At 38.9% G+C, this 24363-nt stretch overlaps 1 protein-coding gene across 1 annotated transcript in view; it reads right to left on the bottom strand.

Moving 5' to 3' along the window:
* Window positions 1-24154, bottom strand: part of ANKRD13C (ankyrin repeat domain 13C) — a 28994-nt gene extending 4840 nt beyond the window's left edge. Inside the window, exons 1-12 of the mRNA XM_069788400.1 lie at window positions 23574-24154; window positions 17245-17286; window positions 13281-13385; window positions 12248-12333; window positions 10673-10718; window positions 8900-8966; window positions 6271-6415; window positions 5361-5492; window positions 4248-4409; window positions 3402-3481; window positions 1701-1799; window positions 946-1046 (exon numbers count right to left, since the gene is read on the bottom strand). Coding sequence (XP_069644501.1) covers window positions 946-1046; window positions 1701-1799; window positions 3402-3481; window positions 4248-4409; window positions 5361-5492; window positions 6271-6415; window positions 8900-8966; window positions 10673-10718; window positions 12248-12333; window positions 13281-13385; window positions 17245-17286; window positions 23574-23925 — 1417 coding nt within the window. The 5' untranslated portion in view covers window positions 23926-24154. The remainder of the gene's footprint in view (window positions 1-945; window positions 1047-1700; window positions 1800-3401; window positions 3482-4247; window positions 4410-5360; window positions 5493-6270; window positions 6416-8899; window positions 8967-10672; window positions 10719-12247; window positions 12334-13280; window positions 13386-17244; window positions 17287-23573) is intronic.
* Between the last annotated feature and the right edge of the window lie 209 nt (window positions 24155-24363).

Below are 24363 nucleotides of genomic sequence, written 5' to 3'. Positions count from 1 at the left end.
ACCCTGAGTGCAGAAACAATACCCAACTCAATACACCATTCAAAAAACTGTTAATATTATTAATTCAGTGGTTTTCCTTTCTTGATGCAGACTGACAACATGGAAACCAAGGTGCTGTGAACATACAAATTAATCTGCTAAAATAGAGGACATTGGCCTGAAGATAAAGTAACCTCATCAGATGTAGGCTTCAGTTGAGCAAATCCATGTGAAAAGATGAACCTTTTTAATGTTTGCTTTAAAATATAACCATTTTCCAATCTGAATTGAGGTTGAACACTTGAGAGTTATCCTCAATAAAACTGGCTTGCCCATGAACTAAATGAGCTACGCAAAAATTCAATCCTCAATAAACAGAGCTGTGCAAATATGATAGGAGGTAGAATATAGTCTGTTCAGAATGGTCTAGCTTAAACAGCTTACTGGTATGCAAGAAATCTTTTAACACTTGGAATAGGTACTATTACTTTTTGGCAGTTTATGCTGTGATAATCTATACCATGAATAAATTGCTTTATACTTTTCCATTTGTTAGAGTGTAATAGTTCTCTATTTATTTGTAAGTGAAAAATATATCACCAGTAAGCCTTGAGGAAAAAGAAACACAAAAATGCTACAAAATACTTAACTCGTGACTGAGATCATCCTTTAACACAAGGATAATTCAGTATATCTACATTACTCTTAGAGCAAGACCCTAGCATTAGGAAAATGTGAATTACAGAGCACTCTTCCTGACTAGGACTATATTCACCTTTCAGCTGCAGATTTCCTACCTAATGGTACTTCCACTGACTTAACTATGTTCTTCTGAAATCTACAGCAACACACTCTTATGTAAGTGAGCTCTTTTCCAAAATTCAGCAGAAATTTTGAACATGTTGCATGAGTAAGTACACACATTTTGGAAATACAAAGCCACAAAAGTTGTTGTAGTCATCTTACCTAATTTTACAGGAAAGCCTGGAGGAAGCTTCATTTGAACAAATTCTCTAAGTTTGTTAAAGTGCTTGAAGGGTGCAATTACTTCTAAAACATTCAACAGTCTGAAAAGGAAAAAGATTTCATTACGAATTCTTGTTTCACAAGCTTTCCCTCTAGAAAAGATAAAAATGACCCAAAGAGCAAGGTGATAAAAAAGGAGTTTAAAAATTACATCATGCTTATATACTTATCTCCTTAGAGCTTCAATATCAGCATCCTCACATTCAGTTCTTAGTGATCCATATCATATTACCACAGGTGTACAAATAAACATCACTATACTAATTTCTTGTCCTCATTTTACACAAGAGACCAAAGCATGTAGTACCACACCCTCTTCTCTATGGGCATAAGGAACCTGACATGGTTTTGTATTGGTTTAGAGGACATAACTTTATGCTAAAACTTGTTACAGACAAAAACGTTTTAGAATTCTGTAGTATCAGGCACATCGGTATTGTGACAAGTTCATGATAAATCTGGTCAAACCTCTGGTCTTATCAAGTAAGGTAAGCGCCTGGCTCTTCCAGTAACAGGCACGCCAGCACTGACGTCTCTAATTTTAACAGTTTACATGCTTAACAGCATCACTTCATTCACAGGCTATAAACTGCCAAATTCCCATATCTGAAGATACAAAGAATTCTGCAGTTCATAAACACATTAAAACATTTCCTACATATAAATAACATTCATTGCCAATAATTTTGACTTACGATTCAATTCCTAAGGGAAACTCCTGGCTCATAGCTATCGTGGCTTTAAAGGTTTTCTTGCTTTCTTTGCAGACCAGCTCTCTTCCCAGATGAGGAGCTCTGTAAGGGGGAGGGGAGAAAGACAAAGTCAGTTTTTCTCTCAGTAAAACCTTGGTTTTAAAGGAAGGCAGACAGACAGACTCAGGTTTGAGAACGTCAGTGAAGAATCCCTACAATAAAGCGAATACTTTAAAAGTAAAAGCTGTGCATAGTAAAAATGAGTCACTAAGCATCTTAATTGAGATTACTATGAGTTCTGCTAAACTGGGAGACAAGACAAAAACAGTTAGGGAAACGACTTAAAAATCTTCAAATAATTCCTCATAAACATTATGTTAATAACACTATAGAAAGACATAACTACCCAGAAATATATACAGCTGATTTCAGATGTTAATTAAAATAGTCTATATGTGAACAAAGTATCAAGTTGAACTAGAAGGTTAATTTGCTTTCAGCCTAAAACATGAAACCATTTCAGAGAAGGCAGAAAAGTTACTCTACTATCACTAGAAGGCAATACTGGAAAACACAGGACAGAAAATTCTGTTATAGAAGAGGCATTGACAGGTAACAAATAAGGTAACAAGTCTTTTCCTCATTTGCTTTGTATTAGCTAGAAACCTAGATTTCCCATTAAACTCCCTTCAGTTAATCAGATTATTAAACAAAGCAAAATCTTATATATATACATATTTCTGTCCCAATAGTAACAGCTGCTCAAGCATAACCTATTTATTCTGCTTGAATATTCATTCTATCTCAAGTACATTAAAAATTAAATTAGTCAAAAAAAAAAAAAAACAACCCCCACAAAAAAACAAAACCCCAAACGGATCCATGTGCCTTTTTACTAAGCCTGTACTGTAATATCATCATATTCCCTAGTAACATCTGACTATAGGCTAGTCTAGTATCTTTGGAGAAAGGACTTTTAACCATTGTTACTTATGTGACACTCAGTACATTTTTTGGTCCTTCTACATTCGACAGTTAGACAGCATGCAGTCCTAGAAAATAAACTCAACTGCTTCCATCTTCTAGAAATGAAGCTACTTTAAATTAATTTAAATTATAGCTGTTCCCTACCCAGTTACACACCTAGAGGAGAGTATCTTGCAAAAATCTAGACAGTTCTAAGAGATCTATATGTCCTTGTATTCCAGAAGTGTGCATTTTTATACACTGCCACTGCTCCTACAGTCTCATTAAATCATAAACTTTTGTTTTAAACACGGTGAACTGGATTATTTATTACTATCCTAACTAAAGATAAATGAATTACAGCAATGAATTTGTCAGAAAACCTTCCTTAAGAAAAAAAAGCCATCTTAGATGTGCATATTTTCAAAATGTTTAAATTTCAAGCCATGGGTCTCAAGTAGACACCCATCCAGTATTTTTATCACCAGTTGATGCAATAATACTGTTTATGTATATAGGCATCAGCTTCCCAGTCAGCCTACTGAAGAACGTAAACATCCGAGACATCAAACCCAACACTCCTCTGTCCCAAGCAAGCTATAAACAAAAAGCCACCTACAAAGTAGAGAACACAAAAAAAAACCCCAAACAAACAAAAAAAAACCCAAAACCACCACCCCAAACCAAAAATCTAAAGGTGTCTATGGAAGTTAATGTCAACAAAACAAAAATACTTACTTTCCATTTTCAGCAGATATGTACTCTTCCCATGTAATTGTATTGGGTGATGGCGGCGTAAGTGACTGCCGTCTGACAGGCTGTTCAGAAAAACATATCTTAACTGTTTATCTTTCCTTATATTCTCTTAGAATTTTGCCATTCAAAAGATACAACTGTACTTCAATTCTACGAAGAACAGCAATGCTGTCTATCCAGTTTGTAGCTGATACTTCACTGGGCTTTTCCATCTCCTGCTCTTGCTTTCATAGTCTCCATTTAGGTATTTGGCCTCAAACTGTATTTTACATAGAAGTTGGCTGGTTTAATACACCAGTTAATCAGTTAATTCAAGTGTCTGAATGACAAGTAACAAAGCACAAGCTAATACAGAAATAAATTATTCATTTTTAAAAGGCTGTATGCGTGTTCCCAGATGATGTCTGGCTCATTCTGAATAGCTCTTGATTTCATGGTGATAATAACAGGCTTAGTCCACTTTAATGAAGCTAAAGGAAAACTCGATTGAAAAGAAAACCAGAAAGGCATTCTAAACATTAAACATTTGGTCTAAAAGAAGTTAAAGTGATTTGCCACAGCCAAAACCATCATCTTTTACTAAGAAACAAATTAAGACTGAAATATCCAATATAATCACAGAAATTCCTCAATGTGTTCACTAATCAGGATAATTCATTAACATATCACCATGATTATACTTGTAGGTCATATTTATTATTTTTAAATTAAGACAATCAAAATAGAATAAAAACATTATCTATAGATTTTGCTAAATGACTGCTGTGAAAGATTATTCTCCTATGCAAAAATTCACATACTGTGAAGAATTACTTAATTCTTCAATACCTCAAAATTTTGTTCCATTAAGTTGCCACCTTTACTCAGGCTCTCCATGATAGCTTTATTTCGAAGAATATCCTCCTCACTGAGATGTTCTCTTCTTTTCCTTGATTCTAATACAAGTCCATTAACCAAGTAGAAATCTGCCAAAAAGTTTCCTACTCTTTCCTGCATGAAAGGAATCAGACATTAATGACCCAGAGAAGATAAAATAAAAACATTTAAATTCTTGCATATCCAAATGATTGCACTTCAGTGCAGATAGATAACTTCAGGATTAAAATGTTGTAATTTACACAGCCAACCACAAGAGCTCTCAGTGGACAATCCCAGTAAGGTTATGTATAGCACAAACACAAGAACTCCATCAGGAACAGAAATTTCATATCAATGGAAACTTTAAGACAGAAAAGATTGTTTAAGAATTTAAGGGTCGCCAAGGGAAATCTGACTAAAATCCCCTTTAACAGCAAGCTGTGTTAAAGGGTGATTTACACATGTAGAATATGGATTTGGTATTCAAAAGGAAAAAAGTTCTGAAACACTAGCTTAGATGAAAACTTGTGATGAATGGCACTACCTGAACAGAATCAGATGAAAACAAAATCCTTTCGCACTAGTCACAAGATAGCGACTTCCTACTCAAAGAAGTTACAACGGTGGCCGTTTCAATTTTTTCACAGCTGAGAACTTGCACCTCAGTCAGACTGATAACACGGAAAGGAACACCCAAAGGAAACTACCCAGGACACTCCCATCTTCCTGCATTTCTCCAACACAGGAGCACAGCAAATCCTTACTGCATGCCCTGGAATGAATTTGCAGAGACCATGTACTCCTACAATAAAGTAATTTTCAATACAATCTGTTCTCCCACCTGCCCAATAGCTACACTTTGTTATCTTTCTTCCAGGCTACTTTTTTCTTATGAAGGCAGTCCATCACATACATTCTATGTGGTCAAACTAGTGACAATTGTGGGGCATAAGGAGAGACATTTTTCCTCCGCCCTGAACTTCTTACTCTTTTACTCCTTACTTCTTCCCAACCACATCATCCTAAGGCTGTCTGAACTATTTTGTCTCCAGTAAAGCAGTCTGTGATTTTCTTTCAGCTTACTGTTTTGTCTTCTCGAAAAAGCCATCCTGTCTGGGCACGTGTGAAGGTAATTGATTTGGTTGATAACGTTGCTGAGTAAATATCACTGCTCATCAAAATGTCAACCTCTTCTTCTGTTTCCATCTCAGATTCCTAGAAGAAAAATTCCCAAATACTGAACAGAACTTAAATAATGAGTACTTCTCCTTCCTAAAAAATAATAATAATAATAATAATAAACCAATAAGTCTTTTCCTTTGGAACTTTTCCCAGAACCAGCATTTCCTGAATCTTCAAACTGTTTTATAGAAGCTCTGGCCAAATGGTTACCAGACAGTTTAATCTTAAATATTAATGCAAATAAAGCATCCAAGTGTGATTTATCCAGAAGCTCAGCAGCCACACCCGTTCCACAGGCCAAGATCCATATGCTTAAGGGATTGGTGGATAAAGCTATAATTAAAAACTTGACTAAACACAAGGGGTCCGATGAGTCATACCCTTGCATTGTTAACAGCTACAGTGGCCACAGGGTGACTAAATGAATGCAAAGCAGTGGCAAGCAACTTTGAAAACCCACCTGAGGAAACCTAAGTTAAGCCCACTGGAAAGATTAAAAGTAGCATGTGTCAAAACTTAGAACATATTTGCCTATTCAGAATGATAAAAGATTTTTCCAAAAGATTCATATTCTAGCTTTTTCCTCATTTAGAAGTCTGTATTCAAAAGCACTGTTTTTCATAACAAAATTTTATGTTACCTATACAGCTTAAGTTGTAACAACTGAACAAAAAATTCTTTGGTTTACATTTCTTTGGAGCTTGTTTGGGTCTTTTTGAGAGGCACATTTCTTTTAATAAAATAAGTCAGACTTCTGATGTGAAGTAAAAGCTTGAGGTATTTCACAGCCTACGTTCACACAGATCTTTACCTCATGATGTATTCGCTGGTAAACTTTTTGTTCATTGTCTAAAACTACAAAAGATTCAGAGGGTGCAGCATCACCATTAAAAATGAAGCTTAAATCCCCTCGTTGGCACTTCATGTCGGTAAAGTCTATGAGAGTTGTGTCCAGCCTGTGAAAATATACCGATACTTTAAAAGAAGTTACCCATAAACACTCAAACACATTAGTAAGTTCAGTTTGCAAGCAGAAGCTTTTTTTTTTTAATGACAACCAAACACACTAAGGCTTAAGTTTTCATAGAATATTTTTTAAATGAAGCCTGTACTCAGAAATGAAAAAAATTGCTATTAACAATTAATAAGTTTCACATTTTAACATCTCTACCATTATAAATGCATTCCAAACTATTCTTACACTAAACTCATAGGAAGAAGTAAAGCTTTCATCAGAAAACTTTATTTCAAAACTGCCAGCATGAGGAAGTGACAGAATTTATATAACCAGTATGTGCTACATGTTGAGAAATACAACTACTCCATGTGATCAGCACCCTATCCTACAAGCAGCAGCCACTGATTTGAGTAACAATATTAGGACATGACCCAAATTACAAAAAGGACTAAGAAACAGACAGATTTTTTTTTTTTTATTTGACTTATTTTAGTTGCTATTTCTATTTTTCCCCCCTCACCAACACAACAGAAATGCTTCTGCTGACCTGAATAACTGCAAGATGGAGCCAAGGACAAAGATCTCTCTAGCAATTCATACCCATTATTGCTCAAATACTGACTTCTTTAACAAAGATGGTTAAAGAGCCTGAATTCAGTTACCACTTCAGCTCTAAGGGGTGATTGCTTAATACTCATCATATATTGGCCTCTGATTTCAAGAAAGAATCTGTAGCTATTTTCACTCAGTGCCAGTCTCATACAAGCAGAGGACACAGAAATGAGAAGGAAAAAAAAGGTCTCAGACTCAAATTTGACCTAAAAAGTCAGTTCACACACCTATGCTAACAGCTTTAATAGAACAACATTTTCTACAGATTGAATCTTCTGAATCATATTCTTGACTTTCTGTTTTAAACTTTGGAACCTAAAGAAAAAGACAGAAAAGACATTTGAATCCAAAACCCTGAACTAAACCAGTTAAAGAGCTGAGCTTGGGAAAACTCCTGGAAGCTCTCTATTGACTTTGTGAATCTGTCACATTAAGCATTTTAAAAAGAGAAACTATGCCACTTTTTTTTAACTACACAGACTGGAGCAGCGACATTTCTCCACAAAATACTGAAAGCTCATGTATTTGAAATTGTGTTAAAAATATCAAATTCTTATTTTTCAATTAATCATTTCCATGTCTGGTAGATAAAGCCTTATACAGCTTAATTGCTTTTCCTTTGTATTTTAAGTGACTCAGGAACCGAAGTTAAATTCAGATCAATAGAGAAAAAAAGACAGTCTGAAGTTCAAACCACTTCTTGCCTCTGAACACCAACATACAAACACAATGCAGTTTCACAAATATTTGCAGACTCCTCAGTGCCCGCTGGCATCCAGCATTTTCACTAACATGCAGATATTTATGACTTAGATAGCACTGCGAGGGTCTGACTAACTATAGCCAACATCTCAAACATTTGTTAAAAAACTTCGGTAGGGAAGATGGCCTCTGTAGAAGCACCAGAGTTGGGACCATGAGAAGAGGCACAATGCACGCACCAAGAAGAAAAGTCTGAAGTAGGCATGACCTGTCCACAACTGGTGATCTCTCTCTCTCCCACCCCCTTACCCCCCACTTCTAAGTAGCCTCTAAGTTATAGTTAAAATCGTTAAGTAACTATCCTGGCTTTGGTTGGGATAGAGTCAATTGTCTTCCTAGTAGCTGGTATAGTGTTATGTTTTGGATTCAGTATGAGAAGAATGATGATATCACACTGATGTTTTCAGTTAGTCTAAACATTGCTTAGCAACAAGTCAAGGATTTTTTCAGCTTCTCCTGCCCAGCCAGCAAGAAGGCTGGGACACAGCCAGGACAGCTGACCCAAACTGGCCAAAGGGGTATTCCATACCATGTGATGTCATGGCCAGTATATAAACTGGGGGGAGTGGCGGGGTGTGTGGGGGGATCGCTGCTTGAGAACTAACTGGGCATCAGTTGGCAGGTGTTGAGCAATTGCATTGTGCATCACTCGTATATTCCAATCCTTTTATTATTATTATTGTAATTTTATTAGTGTTATTATTATCTTTATTAGTTTCTTCCTTCTTGTTCTGTTAAACTGTTCTTATCTCAACCCATGAGTTTTACTTTTTTTTCCGATTCTCTCCCCCACCCCACTGAGTGGGGGGGAAGCGAGGGAGCAGCTGCGTGGTGCTTAGTTGCTGGCTGGGGTTAAATCATGACAGTAATGCAAGGCCAACCTTGACTTCCCATAAAGTCGCATACCTTAGGTAGATCTAGTTGTGAAAGTGCCATCGTTTGTGGAATATTTGTTGCTATAGAAGTTTCCCATTAAAGTTGATGTTTATGTATGGACCTCAAGTGCTATTTCACTTTAATCCACACCAAGGGGATTTGCGGATCTGAGTCACTCCCCCCTCCCCATAGGTGGGACGTGACAAACACACACTGTAAAATCAGTCCTTACCTGATATTTATACCTTGTTTGTGTATTTTACATGCATCAGAAGGCAGAATTCGGGAAAGTAAAGGCACTAAAGGTAGGGAGAGAGAATGCAATAGGGACATTAAGGTTCTTCTGCAAAGTATTTCTATTAAAACTATACATCAGTTTGAATCTCAATGTATATTAATACAAATACAGCATACCCATTTTCCATCATAATCTCAACATAAATATAATTGACTAATACCAGGGTTATTTCTATTCAATAACTGCAAAACTGATTTGTATTTGTACAGACTACTTTCAGCATCAGGACATAATTTAAAATGTCCTCAGCCACAGCTAAATCATTTACAAATTCTAATAACTTGTCTTCTAGCTGTTTGAAATTTTATTTCTATGATTTGATAGTTTACTTATATATTGTTCCAATTGAAAGCCTAGCTATAATTAAAGCAGAACACCCACAAGCAGAAAAAAAAGATCCAATGCACTAAGCTTAAAACACCAAGCAAACATTAAACAACCAGTGGAACTGAGAGTCAGTATAGTATTACAAGATGGATATATGAGGCTGCAGCTGTCCTTACTCTAAAGAGGATCCTTTACTTTATAGCAATAAAACCAATTCAACACAATGATATTTCAACACTTCTTTCAAAATGAACTACAAAGAATTAAGACCACCTGTAAAATGTAATTAGCCCAGACGACCAATAATTAGGACAGAGGCACTGCCCAGAGTATCTTTCTCCTTTCAAGAAAGGGAACATATAGAAAAAACTAAATAATGTAAAGAGAGGTGCAGTGAGACTCCTGGAGAAAAGGACCCCTAGAAGTTGGCTTTACCTCTGGCATTACTTTTTTCTGTGCAATGTCTGACTGCCACCATCATACTCGGCAAGTCAGGCTGCAGTCTCATCACTAAGCAATGTCTTACCTTACTCTATGCCTAGCTCTACTCCCTTTTTTATGCTGACTCTTCCATGAAAGAGTCCACTCATTAAATGTGCAGCACACAGTAGGCCACCTAGAAAAATGAGGTGTTTGTTCCATATCTGTTCAACATTTGATGGCAGCCTGGCTGTTCATTCCTCCTCTAAATATTGGAAGAGGCATATAGTCAGCAAATACTTAGACTATGCCTATATAAAAGTATATAAAATTACTAACTTAAATTTCAACCACTAACAGAAGGTATCACTTCTGATATTTTGACATTATTCAGACATGTTGATCATCGTTAGTATGTTTTTGCTAATTCATTTAGATTTTGCTTCTACAAATACAAGGGGGTGGAAATTAAGAAAACACTAAGCATTATACAGTCACATAATAGAAACACTAAGGTGAAGCTAGGGTTTGAAGAACCTACACATAGCTGCACTTAACTGACAGGTACCATTCAGAGTACAGGCTGAAATTCAGGGCATTAAATGCCCCCAGTGCAGTTACTCAACTAAATTGTTCAAACCACTGCTCTATAGTGACACCAATCGACCAGATAGAGACATTTTAAATATTTCACTCTTCTAATAATCAATTTCTTAAACAACAGCTTGTTCTCCCCAATATTGTGTCACTGAATTACAGAATAGAATTCAGCTCCAAAAATGAATACGCAAAAATAGTTCAGCAAAAAAGTTGTCTGTCCCTTCTTTATAACTTAGATCTTGAGAACTGGATTGTGAACTTTCCAACATGCAAACCAGAAGAGAATTTAAGCTTGAGAGAACAAGCATGCTGAAGACTGATTCCATTATCTCTGTATGAAAGGAATATGCAATTGCTTACCCCAACTTTGAAAATCCCAGTGAAGCTCTAGATAGAAGTCACCTAGCTGAGATGAAAAGAAGAATATATTAACAAGCTTTTTAGTCTAAATGACAACTGTAAAATTTGCTGAAAGACCAGCAGTTTTGTTTTGCCAAACAAAGAAAACTTTTTCTCTAATGTTAGTATTTGAATTTATACTGAACTTAACATTTCTGAAACTTTAACTAGAGTAGAATTAAATGATGATAAAATTATGTAACTCATTTGAACTACCCATTTTTAATGAATTATTTTTAAAAATAATAATTTACAGAACTATAAAGCCATGGATTGTAGAAGATTTATTGTAAATATGTGTTTAAAAAAAAAGATCCATGGAGCTCTTTGCTTGCTTTGATTGATCACATCCAACCCCATGGAATTACCTGTTCTGGCTTAAATTAATAAGTCAAGTTTCAGCTAGGAGTATTCACATACACAATTTTCAATTTGCCTTCTGGAAATATGCTTAAGTCTTTATATATAAACTTGTCTACCTCCATAAACATGCCAGCCAACACATTTAAATTGTATGCAAAACAAAAGCAAAGGCAAAGTAAGGGGTGACTTGATTAAAACTAGCAAATGATGGTAATACACTGAGATAGCCACATATTTCTACTCCATGCAAGAAGAAAAATACCCAACTCTAGGCCAGGTCTTGCACCAGCAGGAACAGGGAACAGCAGAGCTGTTTTAGTAAGGTTATGTCTGCTTTCTGTTTGCTCTCACACAAAACCTGAAAGTTTTTCACTTCTAGACAGACAGCAGGTTTGGTTTTTTTTCCCTTGGATTGATGAAAAACGTAGGAACACTGGTAGAGCATATTCATAGAGTGTATCACTGACACAGTTTAGCTCAACTTTTCAGATACATGGTTTAATTAACTTAAGATAAACAGTTGGTTTTCTACAAACCCATTCATATATTAACCACTTGACTAGGCAGGAGAAGCTCACCCCACCTAAAGGGAAATAAACACCTGCGTTTTATAACTATAGTTTTAGCACACTAGCAGCAGTTTGAAACAGAGGAAACTGAGCTTTTCTTCTTCATTTCCCTAAACTGAGGAAATTTTCACTGTGCTCAAGAAGAATGGACTGCTGCATGTAGATGGAGAATTAAACCAAAAATCTCTTTCATTACTAAGCAAGAAAAGAAAGTGTCAGTCATCATTGGTGACTAAACAAAACCAGTAAATTATTCACCAAAACAAAAGATTTAAGAAAGCCTTAAAAATCTAATGAAATAAATACAGATTAAAAACACATTCTTTAACTTTTAGATTGCAAAGACAACTAGCAGATCTGTCTTACATAAACCTTTCTATCTGAATTTCTAGAAGTTGAGAAGGAAGTATTATCTTAAAAATACACATAATTCTGTGACCCCTTAAAATGGACACTGTAAGCCAAGACTGCTATTAAGAGCAAAAGAGATTTGTAAAAGCAAGTAAAACCTTTTTTACAGTTTGCCAGAGCATCCATACTCAGAATATAAGCCACTGCTTTCCATAACGATCTTCTGTTGTCAATACAACTGCCTTGAACTTACCTCTTTCAGGGCTTTTAATAATCGAGGTCGCTTTTCTTCAACACTTTCCCTCGACTGCTGTTTAAGCTTCCTTAGAAGTGCTGTAACTAAATAGAAATTAATGATAAGGTAAATCTATTCTATTTGTTTGTTAATTACACGTTAGTGTTGTTATTTGACATCTTAAAAAAAGAAAAACCAATGCAAATATAACATTTCATCAGACTTTGGAGAAATTCACTTCAAGTTATAGTAATTATACATAGCCTACCCTGATCACAACAGGAAGAAAAGCCTCAATAATTTTTTATAATATAAAGTATACAATCATAGGAAGAGGTCTTTTACATGTGTATTAGTAAACATGTGGGTACACATGTATATTATTGAACACAAGCCTATAGATTACAGAACAGCTACTCCCACTGAGAAAATTCTTTAGTAGTGAGGAGCTGACATGCAGAATGTTGTTAGTATACTACAAACTAGTGCATTAATATTTTAATAGATATATAATATATAGTGAGTTTTCTGCTATGGGACATGGTAATACCAAATACTATTACTATCCACTAGTGAGCAGCAGTAGAATAATTTTTCCTTTACTACTTTGTCTCTGGAGTGAATAAGTAATCACCGTATTTGCCTGCTGAGATGCAACACAAAAGCATTATCACATTGTCAGCTGATATACCAAATATATGTATGACCACATGGAGCAGTTCACATTAGATGATCCCATACATCTAAAATAATTCTGACCTTGTAACTCCAATTTTAAATACAGAACGCTAATTTATAGCTTTTACAATCTCTTTAAGCAAAATCGTAACTCTACTTAGCATTATGTATCCTAATACAATTTCTTTCAAGGAAATGGGCATGTATAGAGCTTTTTATATCGTATTTAGATATAAAAAAGTTTAGTCGATTCAGATAAACTCTTCAGAGAACTAAAATAGAGTATTATAAAAAACCCTAGCTTGAAAACCTTTGTTTTCCTGTTCTGAATGAGGCCTCCATTTCTAATTAATTGCAAAGCAGAGGTTCTTACTCATTTGTCTGTCTCCATAGCTGATGGCTTCTGCAAGAGGGCTCCATCCCTGAGCGTTTTTCACCTTTACTGGAGCATTATGAGCTAAAAGCAAGTGGGCACATTCTGTAACAAAATAGTAATAATTATTTCCAGTAAACATCAAGGATATAGCAATATCATTCATAATAAAGGAAACAATAATAAAGCAAAAGAAGTAGATATTCAAGATATTAAACTGTTTATCAATATACATATCTAGATTCTGACTCAAACTTTAACAAGCAAAAACCATTTACGTAAGTACTTACAGCACTTCCCTGTTAAATATAAGCACTAAGAACATAATTGGTGATCAACCACCAATTACATAACCTCTGAAGAAATGTCCCTTCTGCTGCTTACATTTTGCTTTTTCTAAAGCTGTTATTTCTTTACATGCGTATACACACACACAACTATGCAACAAATATTTTTAAAACATTACATCAGCTCTCTCTACTTCACGCACAAACCCACGAACCAAGACAAACTTCCTGGTCTTCCACACATGGAAGTTGTGCACAGTCTTCCCCCTCTCAATCTGAATCCCCTTCGCCCAAAGGTCAATGGCGAACTGATTTGCTAGAAATGCGCATGGAGACATAGACTTTAGGCAACTCTTGAGAACCTCGCGTTTATGGGAGGCAGAGAGGAAGCTGTGGCACTAACACATCCCTGTGTGCTGTAACGTCTTGTGGTAACATGGCATCTAAAGCGGGCAAACAAGCACGCTCTGACCTAGGAAAGCCTCAGAACAAGTCCAAAACCAGCTGTACAACAAGTAGCAGGTACTGTAGGACTAACAACGTGGGTATCTGGAGCACTGATGACAGACCACACAACTCGTGCTCCTGTGCTCCATCAATAGAGAGGTACACTTGCAACGCGCTACATTTTTCATCAACAGCATCAGTAACAGCGTGCATCAATGCTATCCCTGACACTCAGCATGCACACGCCGTGCCGATAAAGCAACGTTAACATCTCATCAAAGCCACACAAGTTCCTAGCGGAGTCACAGCTCAGCTTGCATTCCCTTCTCTGTCTCCAGGTAAAAGGTGATGGTGGAATGATGAATAGTCCTTAAAATTAAGGAGAGAAGAAGCTTTCAGTGTTTCCACGTTTTGAATAAGCTGTCCTCATTTGAAACACCTCTTCAGTTTCTAACGACAGAAAGTGAAGAAATGTCTCATTAGAAATTGGATGGGCAGGCATGACGGATAGAGGAACTTCCTGGATTATTCTCCTACTATAGGTGTTACAGGAAACCATACTAGTCATTCCAGATGCAGCAATCGTGAGTCACTGGCTGGCACGGTGTTTTGAAAGGAAGAGATACTTCACTGGTGAATATACTATCTTTTGTGGTAAATAAACAAAAGCCCTGACTACTTTGTCAGCAAACACAGAGAGGTATTTTTATGGTTGCTTAAATATAGTGCCTAACACAATAACAACACTGTACAGTGAGCAGGCAAATAAGCTTGCATTTACTAACCAGATTACATTTTCAGTTACACAAACAGGATGTAAATTCATCCTGCACTTCAGAAAAAACTGGCTATAACAACGCTATATACAGCTGAACAGTCTATATGCATCACCCCAGGAAGACGGAAAACTGACCTTTGACATCAATGAGACAGACTAAGAAGGTGGGAAAGCACCTGGGGTTCTTGGTGGATCAACGACTATGCAGGATTCAAAGTCGAAACAGTAAAACCAGGTATTGTACTGGATGTCATGCACAAATAGCCCTGCTCTAGGCAAGCTAGACAAAGGCTTACCACAAGCATCCTAAAGGATTTACACACAGGATGACTGACTATATGGAAGGAAGCCAAGAGGTGAACTGCAAACTGAAATCTAAAACATGCAGCCAATGAGAAAAAGGGTAGGGGGAAGAAAGGCCTCTCCTCTCCTCGCTACACTAAACACAGGGATAACTCATATTCAAGGGATCTGCCAGCACTGAATAGATATCCTAGAGCTGAAACATAAAATAACAAACTTTCAAGAAAGACTTAGAATAAATATTCAACCATACTGAATTAAAGTTGGTAAACTCTTTTCTAACAGTTTTATTAGAAGCAGCTTCTTTGATCAAAATTGTTTGTATTTATTAATGTGGTATGATACTGTTGTAGCTATACGGAAAGTGTCCCTTCATGACAGCTAATAGCCTTTTAACCAAAACCACACAACCCCTTCACCCAACAGTGAAAAACTTGTAAATATGAACTAATGACTGTGACAAACTAAAGCTTGAAACAAACACTGCAATAAGGCACAACAAAGTCATATACATAGCTGATCATCATTGCTTGAAAACATAAAGTCACAAAAGTAAAATCTATCTTACAAAGAAAAATGCCTTATCTAAGGCTGAGAAATTAAAGAAAGGCTTCTGCCACTGTCTCCTTCTGTTGTTCCAAGCCTCTAGTCTAGGACCCTCACTGGAAGACAGCAGTTCTGATAAAGCACCATTTTTCTCAGGTTGAAAAAACCTCCTGTCTCTGACTTCTAGCAGGCAGGCACTTGTAAAACATATCTGCCTCACTGCTGTCTCAAAAAGTTTTTGCATATCATGTTTTTCTTTCCTTCCCTTTTTTTTTTTTTTTCATTTAAAAAGTATCACAGGCTAGACCAATATTGGCAGATTCCAGCAAGCTCTACTGCTGCTTCTTCTGTATAAGCCACCTCTCTCCCTTCTTCCTTCAAAATTACCTCCCACTCTCTCAATTATCTTAGATCACTTCATAGGTATTACCAAAATGTCCTGAGACAAATTATTGCATTTCCTGCTTTGCCCTCTCCAAATCTGCCAGGTGTTTCAGTTAACAACAGCTCTCTTGTGGAACAGTACCATGCACCAGGCATAGGACTCCCATGGCTGAATGAAACCAAGCCATTCCTGTTTCAGTAGTGAAAAAGAATTTTACTGTCACAGAGACTAAACAACCACATTCCAGGTTTCTTCTCAGTCTTGAAACACATCTATTTCTATACTTTCTATCTGAAGTACAAATTTAAATCTTGTGCCTTGAAATTCTGCTGTAAATAAATCCTCAAAGGGTATCTGGAAAGAGGAGACCCATTGTGAATCAACAGGCTGCACAGTCCTACAGGCTGTCCCGTGCCCCGCAAAGGGCAGTCCTGACACATGAAGAAACACCTAGGCAGCGAGTCAGAAATTCGAATCAAGTGAGTGAAGGAGTATGCAAAAGGCAGGTGAGCGATTACATTTCCACTCACAGAGTCATTTTATTCTAGAGGATGTTATTCTGATTCAATTCACTGGGAAAAAGCTAAATGGGGTTGTTCAACACCTCTAGTGACCAGATCAGCAACCAACACAGTGACACTAATAACCAGAAAAGTGTTGACAAAGAGAAAGGGTATCATCACACAAACAGAAATTACTAACCCTTCTGTACCATGAATTAACTGCACGTTAAAATAGAAATTTGCCTGGATCAAGCCCCCTGCGTACTACACATACTGAGTATATCCCTCTGCTTCAGCTGCTTGGATGCGAAAGGGGAAGCAGGCATGCATATGCTTGCCTCCACTGCTTTGAGTTGTTTCTCAATCTTCTATGATATTCCAAGTTTCCCAATTTCCTTCCAACTCTGCAAAAAGAGAGGAGCTGGGTCCACCCACTGTTCTTGTTCTAGGCTCATAAAGTCCAACTGCTACAACTCCTTTCCACTCTACCCTGTTCACTACCTAGCTCCTTGATTTTGGCCTAAAGAACCGCTCCGATTTCTTCTTCAACTTTTCTCTTCTAAATCTGCGTGGCATCTTCTTTTCAGAAAACCCCAACTTTGAAATAGCTTGAAACACAAGATCATGTTCAGGAAAACTGAAAAATCTTTTTTTCCTCTTGCCCCTAATTCTTCAGAATAATTTAAGAGCTAACAAAATTAATGGTTTTACCTACCTTTATGTCCCAACATCACAGCAAGATGTAAAGGAGTGTTTCCTAAAACACATAATAGAAATAAAAAGATATTAGATTCAAGGTAACAGAATCCATTGCAATTCCTTCAGGCGTTTGCACATACAACTCAAACATTACATGTTAAGGAACCTCAGTTCCATGCCCTAACCAAGGAACATACTAAAATACACCAGAGCAGTTACCTTTTTCTAAGCAAGCATTTGGATTATACTTGTTAAAATAAATATATCTGAAACACATTTCATGGGCCAAGAGAGCTTTTTTTAAATGACATCTTGAACCTTACTCCAGTCAAAGGGATCTAATTGTACCTTCAAGAAAGTGATAACCTCTGTGCTTATCATGGTCTGAAAAGTCTGATATTTTACAAAGAATGACATATCTAGGTTAAAAGCTACTCAAAGATATGATACTGATTAAAATTTTAAGAGCCTATTTTATTAATTTTTCAAAGATTCAGTACAAAATTTTTACTGATATGGCATTGGACAGATTGCGAAGTAACAGTAACTTCACTACAAAAAAGCCTTTTGGTTATTTTAATGCCGCCTTTCCAAAGAAAGCTTCTGAGATTATCAGCAGGTATTACAAACATGACCCTATTTTCCTGGCTATGCATATGACACATTTTGTACTTCTGTTCTTAAATATGCACTGTAAAGTACAGAGAGTTGTTTTTCTCGATTGATGCTGCTACCAGAATTCTGACGCATTTTATTTATGTAGCTTAAGGATGCAAAATTCTTCCATTTAACTGTATTACTCTGTTTATATGTTTAAACATTTTCTTAGTGGAGTTAACAGAAAAATTGCTGGAAAACAAATTTCTTTTGCAATTATGACAAATGCATTTGATTTTGGGTTATTTTACAGTACCATGTTAGCAATAAGTACTTGCTACATGCAAAGGATGCTGTACTGTACATCTAAAAGATGCAATCCAAAACACTGAGAGGTTGCTATACAAAGTAATTCCCAGCATACTACAGTATCATGGAATCTCTGATCAAGATAGGCAAGCAGTAAAAGGCAGAGTTTCTAAGCGGTTTTGAATGAGCTATTCAACATGTAGTATAAATTATTCTTGCAGGTCACTAGCAATATCACAGACAGCTACATCCTGGTTCATTATGTACACTCTAACTAAGCCAACCTCAAATTTTCTATTAATAGATTTTGTAACATCTGTTAGTCAAAACATAATTTAGAAGACTGGATACAGCCATTCTTTTTTAAGTGACTGAAATAACAACATTACTGAGGAACAAACTTGAGAATGAGCCAAACCATGTACTCAGAAAATTCAAATTATGCAAGCCAGGGTAAACATTTTCCTCACCTTATCAGGCACTTCAATGGGATATATACATAAATATAAAAATAGCTCTACACTAAGTTTTCTCTCACATTAATAAACCTTAAAATTTAAAAAACCACCCCCCCCTCCTTTCAAACAGTGAATAAAACACAGCCAGACAGCGCCAGTAGCTATGACAGCTTGGTATAATGGCAAGAAACAACAAAACGAAAGCTAACCAGGTCCCTGACAGCTTTCCCAAGAACTCTGCTGGCTTTCATTTGGCCGCTAAGCAGAAGCAGTTGTGTGATAACACACATCATTTCAAAACTCCTCTGGACAAGGTTCTGAGCAACCTGATCTAACTCGTGTTATCTTTGCTTTGAGCAGGAGGTTGGACTAGATCGCCTCCAGAGAGCAGTTCCAGCATAGATTTTTCTTTGACTCAGCAATCACCGAGAAGTCTGCAATTCAAAAATTAGGTAGGAAACTTGGATACAGCAGACAAGGGAAAGAAGAAGAGGACCATGCAGAAAAACAGACAGTACAATAACCGATAAAGCACAAAAACTAGAATCTATCAATTCCAGAAGAAAAAAAATAAAAAGCTATTTACGAGGAAGCTGAAAAGCAGTAATATCCTGCTTGCTGGTCTTTAGCCAGTAAGTCCCTGGCAAGAAGGAGTCTAAGGTTTAACAAACATCAGTGAGATAAAATAAGAGGTTAGCTGCTGTACCAAAGGGAGAGGAGCCACACTAACAGGTAAGGCAGGAAAGCACCTTTAAGAAAGGGAGTAAGGAGAGGCATGGCAAACACATAGAAAAGGGACATTATGAAACTTAGAAAGAAACGCTGTAGTTCTACCGTTCTGGACTACCTGGCCCGTCAAGCCTTTTTTTCACTGCCCACAATAAACTCCTCTCCAGACAACTCCTAACCTGGACCAGCCAAGCTCAGGGACCACAGACGCAACAGTGCACGGCTGCTTTGGAGAGCCAGCTGGAGCATGGTGGTAGGACTGGGGATGATGGAGCAGCCTAACAACGTGCACCCACAGCACACCAAACCCTGTAAGCACCACAGTAATCTCACGTATGTTTTAATTCCATCAGAATTCCACTGCTACTTTACAAAAATACCTCCTTGACCCCTTCCCCAAAGGAAAACAGTCTCAGCACAAGCTGAGACACAACACTAGCTTTGGCACATCCAAAAATCAAAGCTGGAATGGTGGTTTGCACAGTTCCATCACTAATCATCCGTCTTAAGATCTGATAAACCTGGGGAGGTCTTGATACTCTTTGGGCCAAACAAAATGGGTTTGATCAGTAGCAAATTTAACTCTGACTTATCAAAATAAGCCATCCAAACTATGTAAGGCTGTATGTTACAAAATGAAGAAATTGCGGTGAGGAATCACTTAGCTCATAGAATGGGTCCATGCAATCTTCAGGTTCTTCCTCCCAGCAGGAGAAACAGAAGAGCTGTTCAAGCAGAAAGACTCCTCTTTTGTCTAATCATGGTCTTAAGCAGAGGTAAGCTTTCGCTCTGCCCAGGAAAACTGAGGGAAGACAAATGCCTTGGAAAAGATGAGACCAGTGCTGCCACAGTCTCCCATCTAGCAACAACCGTCAACCATCAAAATACTGAGTAGCAGCAGCGGTACTTATCAGGGTCTGAAGCCAGCAGCAGCCAAAGACTTTCCATAAGTTTCATCTCAAAAACCTGGCTGGCTGGCAGGCACAACAGGACAAGTTAACTTCCCACTCCTTTGGGAGAGATGGGATCTGAAAATGTAAACCCAACCCCAGCAGGTGCTGAAACAGAGCCACGCTATCAAGCTCTTGCTAGCATTTGGATGATAGAAGTCACAGACTGATAAATTAATTAGTACTAGTATTTACAGGACTCAAAGGGAACTGCTCCAAGGGAATTCTATCACACTGCAACCTCAAGTTGCACCGATCCTAAATTACAAATCATGTTTAGTTGCTTCATCATGGCAAGGACAGCTGCAGCTCCTCTAGAACGTTTACTATCCAGAATAATTCTAGGTTAAACTTGTCTGATGAAAAAAAAAAAAATTTGAACTTTAATGCTAATCAATTTTTCCTAGCCAGTGCACAGTGCAAATAAGCATTTCTGCCAGGATAGGCAAGAGGGTGGGAGAGGGCAGTTTCACTTCTTTCAGTTCCATGGATGGTTTTAACAGCTTGAGGTTTTCAGTGAACCACAGCACAAGCCACAACAGTAAACATTAGATGCCATGAAAACAAGTAGCTTTACGCGAGACAGCTGCTGGAGAGGGAGAGAAGGGTGCAAATGTACAACTATGCCATTTATCTATGCAAAGAGAGCCATAATAAAAAGGGCACTGTAAATAATTAAGTGGCTGACGTGTAGTTTTGATGACTTGCATGCAATTTAATCATAATGATAACCTGTTTGATATGATCATTTCTAGACACTGACTAGAACATGAATGGGCACATACTTGAACAGTTGCGATCAAATTCATTCTCTTTTGGCAACAGCTTGATTCATCATATAAACAAATCTCACATTTCCCTGTCATCTAAAGACAACTTCATCGATATCTATAGCTTTGGGAAATGAGCATATATGCCTCCCTCCCCAAGTCATATAGCCTACGGGGCCTTATTCCAAGCAAGCAGTGATACATCTGTGCCTGAAATCCTGCACACGCACACCCAGGGCATGCAAATAAAAACTGTTTGTACAAAAACGTGCATAAAATACAGTACTTGTCCACACGCACGTGCATGTGTAGCTTTCAACCTTTTGTTAGGCATCTGGCACACCTACAAGGAAGCTGAGTCTGTTTTCCAAGAGTAATTCAGCAAGAAGATTTGTCTATTCCAGAATATAACATGTTTTTATTCTGGATATGTGTTTAAGCTCTTCAATGCCTATTATAGTAAAAATAAAAGTAATCTAATAGGTATACATACAGGCTTCTCCCAAGAAACTCATCATCTTTGGTATAATGACATTGGCCTTCTGATGGGTAATGTTTTTTGAAGTTAATTTACAGAGCAAGGCAGGCTGCATTCAATTTACAGACACAGCCAGTGTTTGTTTTACAGAACACCAAGAGTTTAACATTCTACAGGACCTGGCTTTTCTGCACTTAACCGCACACTAAAAATGGGACTGAATTATAAACAATAACTGTTACTAGAAGTTCTTTCTCCCCTCTGTCACTTCCTTATCATGTACTAGGATTCTTCGGGCTTATTTCCGAGCATAATTGTAAGCTGAAGTTATCTGTCCCAAATAACTCACAATTCAAATACGTAAACAAGTGACAGATGGATTCAGGCAGAAAGAAAACAATAACAAGGAAATATTAGTCAGGCCTTTGGTATGTCAAGACATCAAGGGTTTTGTTGCTGGGGTTTTTTTGAAAAGTTAATAGCAAAGGAACACTTAAAGTAAAAACTTGGAAGAAGATGAGACGGAAATCCCCAAAACATTCATATTCTAAACAGCACTGAAAAAGCAGAAAGACATTCATTTGAAATTTTTTTTTATATACGTGCATGTGCATATCTATATATTAAAAACAGGATGGTATCAATGGTTGTGATACACGTTGAAGATGGTAGTGCAGCAAAGATGGATCAGGAAGTGCCTTCAAAGGAAAGATATTAAGCTTATGATGATGAGTTATTTGATGAGGAATCGGAGGAGATGTAGGGGAGAAGTCAGCAGAAGAAATAAACCGAGTGAGAAAATTTCTTCCCGAGTCTGTTGCTTTCATTCTACTGCTATTTGCTGCGACATTTGGAATGAAGATGACAGGATAAATATATCTGTAGCTATATTTACTACAACGTACTTAGAAAAATGTTATGACAGTTGTAAGAAATACTCCTCCCCATCTTGATTGAGACAACTGAGCTGTACATTACTCTGCATGCATTAGTTTGTGTTTCAGAGTGCCCAGTGTTATTGTGGACATGGCTTTTAATTTCCAATTACATTATTCTTCCCAAAGACTGCTCTACTTTAATTGTGTTATGTAAAATAAAAAGGAACATTAAGTAAAACAAAGGGAACATTTATCTCTTAATCAGAAAAAGAACATAACTGTACCCTTTAATCACAACTTCTCCAGATACCACATACGGTATAACTTAGCATTCCCCAGCAGAAACATATCATGTTACTCTTGAAATAGGTAGGAAATGTAGAGATGGAAACTAACCACGAAACTTAAGCTGACCTGACAGGCTGATTTATTTTTTAACAATGTAAAATATTCCCCCAATTAAACGTATTATTTTAAAGCGTTCTAGCAAGCTTTTAAAGATCTATGCGTTACAGAGTAGCACGAGGATTGTATTTCCACCTCTGCTACTGCCACTTCTATGCCCCAAGCAAGCTTGCAGAGGAGCAGAGAACAAGATTTTGGCTCTTTCAAACCCAGAACTAAAGCATTTAAAAGGAAAAAAAAAGTTTTGTTTTGCTTTTTTTAGCTTGGGGGAAAAAAAAAAAAAATCAAAGATCGTTCCACCAACAGCCGAAGGAACCACTCCTGAGTGCGCTCACCACCTCCAAAAGCGAACAGGTGACAGTTCAGACACTTTACAGAAACGATTTTTTCTTTTTTCCCCTCAAAGGGAGGAGGTTTGGGACGTGAAGCAACACCCGGTAAGAGGAAGCTCTCCCGGCATTACGCTGTTACAAAAGCCGGTACCGTGCTCACCCGCATTACGAAAACCTCCACGAATTTTCCAAGTGCGCGGCCGCACTACCCCGCAGACCCCACGCACCCCAGGAGAGAAACACCGGCGGCAACGCAGCGAGGAGGGACGAGGTCTCGGAGAGAGAGACGAGGTCTCGGGCGGAGCAGGAGCGGGAGCGGGAGCGACGGCTCCGGCGGAGCCCGCGGCAGCTCCCCGCAGCGCGGCGGGCCAAGCGGCCGACCGCTCCCGCCAGGCCCGACCGGCTCCGCTTCCCCCCGCCCCGCTCCCCGTCCGCTCACCGTGACTGTCCTTCTGGCCGATGCCCTGGGTCCGGATGAGGGCCGAGAGCCGCCTCACGTCCCCCTTGAAGACGCACTCGTGCACGGGGAAGTGCGCCGGGCACTTGTCGGGCTCGGCGGGCGGGCCCGTCCCGCCGGCCGCCGGCCCCCCCTTCAGCGGCAGCCGGTGGTGGTGGTTGCTGAAGATGCGGTGGCCCCCGGCCCGGCCGCCCTTGCCGCTGCTCCCGCGCCCGCCGGTGAAGATGCCTCCGGGCGCGGCGGCCGCCTCCTCCTCGCCGGGCGCCAGCAGGTCCCCGTCCTCCTTGCTGGGCTTGTGGTCCCTGCGCAGCGAGCGCAGCTTCTCTCCGGTCATCGCCAGCGGCGGCGGCCCCGCCGGGCGGCGGGGCCCCGCCGGGAAGGCTCAGCCGCGGACCGGAGGGTCGATACTCTCAGAGCCGCGGCGGCGAGTCCCGTCCCGTCCCGTCGGCATCCCCCGCCAGAAGCACCCGAAACACCGCCGCGCCTCAGGAGCCCGCCGGGACCCGCTCAACGGCCCGGCGCCGCCGCCATCTTGGCCGACTGCTCCCGCGAGAGGCGCGGCGCCAGGCGAGACTTGCCCGGGCACCGCGAGACTGCGCGGAGGGCGGCAGGAGGAGGAAGAGGAAGGCGGGAGGCGGCGCGGGCCGGTACCGCCCCTGGCTCGGCTCGGCGGGTCCCCTGAGGGCCCGGCGCTTCCCCGCCCCTGGCTCGGCTCGGCGGGTCCCCTGAGGGCCCGGCGCTTCCCCATGCGGGCCCTCGGCCGGGGCGGGGA

The sequence above is a fragment of the Haliaeetus albicilla genome, chromosome 8, assembly GCF_947461875.1.
Source record: "Haliaeetus albicilla chromosome 8, bHalAlb1.1, whole genome shotgun sequence".
In the NCBI taxonomy this organism is placed as follows: Eukaryota; Metazoa; Chordata; class Aves; order Accipitriformes; family Accipitridae; genus Haliaeetus; species Haliaeetus albicilla.
Note: the sequence above shows the minus strand (reverse complement) of the source record. Positions and strands in the feature narration are given on the sequence as shown.